A 2,429-nucleotide genomic window follows, 5' to 3' on the forward strand; every position below is an offset into this window, starting at 1 on the left:
TCAACCAAAGTTTGTTACGGCTTAGACAACCAGTAGTTTTGTACTTTATATTAATTAACACAGGGGATAAAACTGAGATTGTTGCAAAGTATTTCTGTTGTGACCATAAGCAGTGACCAGAAGGTTAATTCCAATCCCAGTCCTATATTTAATCACTGACTATGTAAAAAGTTAGGAATTGAGACCTATCACCTTTGCTAGCTGTTTCTGCTGACCCCTATAGCTCAGTTTATTATAGATATCCAGCAAATGAAATAGCAGATCTATTCTTGCTTTTCTCTGCTGTATGGTTTTACTGTATAGCTTGGCAGAAATGTTTCCTAAGAATTGTTTTTCTGGACTTCTTCTTCTCATTGTTCCTTTCTTTCTTTGATCTTTTTTCTATTTGCCATGTGACCCTCATCTGACGACCTTTTGGTTGACTGAGTTACTTCAGGCTCCAATCTGCTGACATCCACACCCTGTTCAGCTGCAACTGAAAGCAGGCACCATATCTGAGTTCTGCATCCTACCCTGACAGGCAAAACTATCAGAAGATGCAGACAATCTGCCATTTCTGTAATGTGTGGAAAGGTGATTTCCCTAAAGTACGTTAAGTTGGTCTGTCACTGGTACATCTTTTTGCCCCATTGCCAGCTCAGATCTAATATAATGTAATTTAAATGTCAACCTGCAGGATGCACTTTGTATCTGGGACATACACCTGTGAGTAGAAAGGCAGAAGGAAAGTTTACAACCCACAACACAGGGTCACTTCAAAATTACCTTTCAAATTAAATATTTATCCTCAGTTCTACTGTACCTTCTTAAATACATACAGGACAATGATTAATTAAAGTTTTCAAAAAATAATAGTTAATATTATTCCACCATAAACTGATTGTAGCCTAAAAATGACTGTCAGCGATATTGGAAACTGGATGCTTATCATGTTTGAATGTCATTCCATCGTTCATTATTTTAATGGAGGTATTAATCCATACATTTTTTAAATACCAGGTAGAGGAATGCCATATGAATACATGAATACTATTCATATCACCAGGCTGGAATTTTTAAGCTTATAAAACCCTCAATTGCTTTATGCCTAGGGCCTGACTCTTGACTTTCCACTTTAGCAATATCTCCTACTAATTAACACCATTTGTAGAGATGATAAGTGTTCATTCTCTTTTTTTCCACATGCACCATGGATTTTCTATCATCTTGTAGCATTTGAGCTCCATTGCCTTCAATTTCATTGCAGTTAGACTTTCTGGCCACTTTGCTGCAAAGTGGAGGTTAGTTAAGTATACACATAAGAAAATCCATTTCAAAACCTTTTCTTTAATTGAACATATTACAGTACAGTACTAATGTCATCTGATTCTTCTGGCTTCTTTTGCTTGGTTGGAAGTGATTTTAAATATTCAAGATGCCTTCTTGCATCTTCTTGGTTCTGACGTACATAATACACCACGTATGAGATCACCATGGTGAACCAGCCAAACATAGTGACCAGCATCGCCACATCGGTTGTTTTTTTAGACAGATTACAGAGGTCGGCTTCATTGGCAGCGTTGATAAAAGATTTCCCAGTATGTTCCTTCAAAGCTGCAGTCTCACAGATGATGTTGCTGGCCATTTCATGGTTAGAGGGCATGCCATGCAGCACCTGCTGGAGGGTGCAGTCACAGTGCCATGGGTTGTCAGAGAACTGGGCCCTTCCTTTGAGTTTGCTGAACGTATCTTTATGTACACTTTTAATCTTGTTGTTCGAAAGATCAAGAGTCTGCAAGGTGTCAGCCACCCCTTTGAATGCCTGTTCTTCTATGGACTCGATAACATTTTTGGACAAATTAAGCACTTTGAGCTGATGCAGGTCCTTGAAGATCTCATTGGGAACAGACCTTATTTGATTAGAATCTAAGTAAAGTAAAGCAGTTTCAGGGGGAAGGTCTTTAGGAATCTCTTTAAGATTTGCATTGCTGCAGCTTACATTTAAGCTATTGTCATGAGAACACAGACAGCCTTTGGGACACATGCTGGCAGAGTTAAAGCACAGTATCAGGAGCACAAAACTCTGCAGCAGAAAATACATAGAGAGGGAGCGAACTAGGGACAGGTCCATCAGCTTCATGCTGGGATGTCTGCATAATCACATGGCCAATTACTTCATCCAACAATGTACATACAGTGTGCGACAATAATTATTTTCCTCTTCAGTAAGCAATTCAGACACGGCGGTAAGGTTGCGCATGTTGTCCACATTTATATGTTGTTAATGATGTTTAAAAGTATTATACCTGAAAGAGAAATATACACATTTTATACACAAATTTCATGAAGTGAAATTTAAAGGAGCAGGCTATTCTATATAAATGACCAAAATTTTAAATAAATTTAATCGCAACCATAGTCATTGTTTCAGTCTTCTGAACCAAGTGCTG

General features: G+C 38.2%; 1 protein-coding gene across 1 annotated transcript; it reads right to left on the reverse strand.

Annotated features, from left to right (window-relative positions):
* Positions 1–1,339: 1,339 nt before the first annotated feature.
* Positions 1,340–2,119, reverse strand: lrrc3b (leucine rich repeat containing 3B). The gene has a single exon (XM_068050829.1). It carries the CDS (start codon positions 2,117–2,119, stop codon positions 1,340–1,342), a length of 780 nt encoding a protein of 259 aa, XP_067906930.1.
* Between the last annotated feature and the right edge of the window lie 310 nt (positions 2,120–2,429).

The sequence above is a fragment of the Heterodontus francisci genome, chromosome 2 (genome assembly GCF_036365525.1).
Source record: "Heterodontus francisci isolate sHetFra1 chromosome 2, sHetFra1.hap1, whole genome shotgun sequence".
NCBI lineage: Eukaryota > Metazoa > Chordata > Chondrichthyes > Heterodontiformes > Heterodontidae > Heterodontus > Heterodontus francisci.

Coding starts and splice junctions, on each gene's coding strand:
- lrrc3b (XM_068050829.1), bottom strand. CDS start 2,119: ATGAAGCTGATGGACCTGTCCCTAGTTCGCTCCCTCTCTATGTATTTT.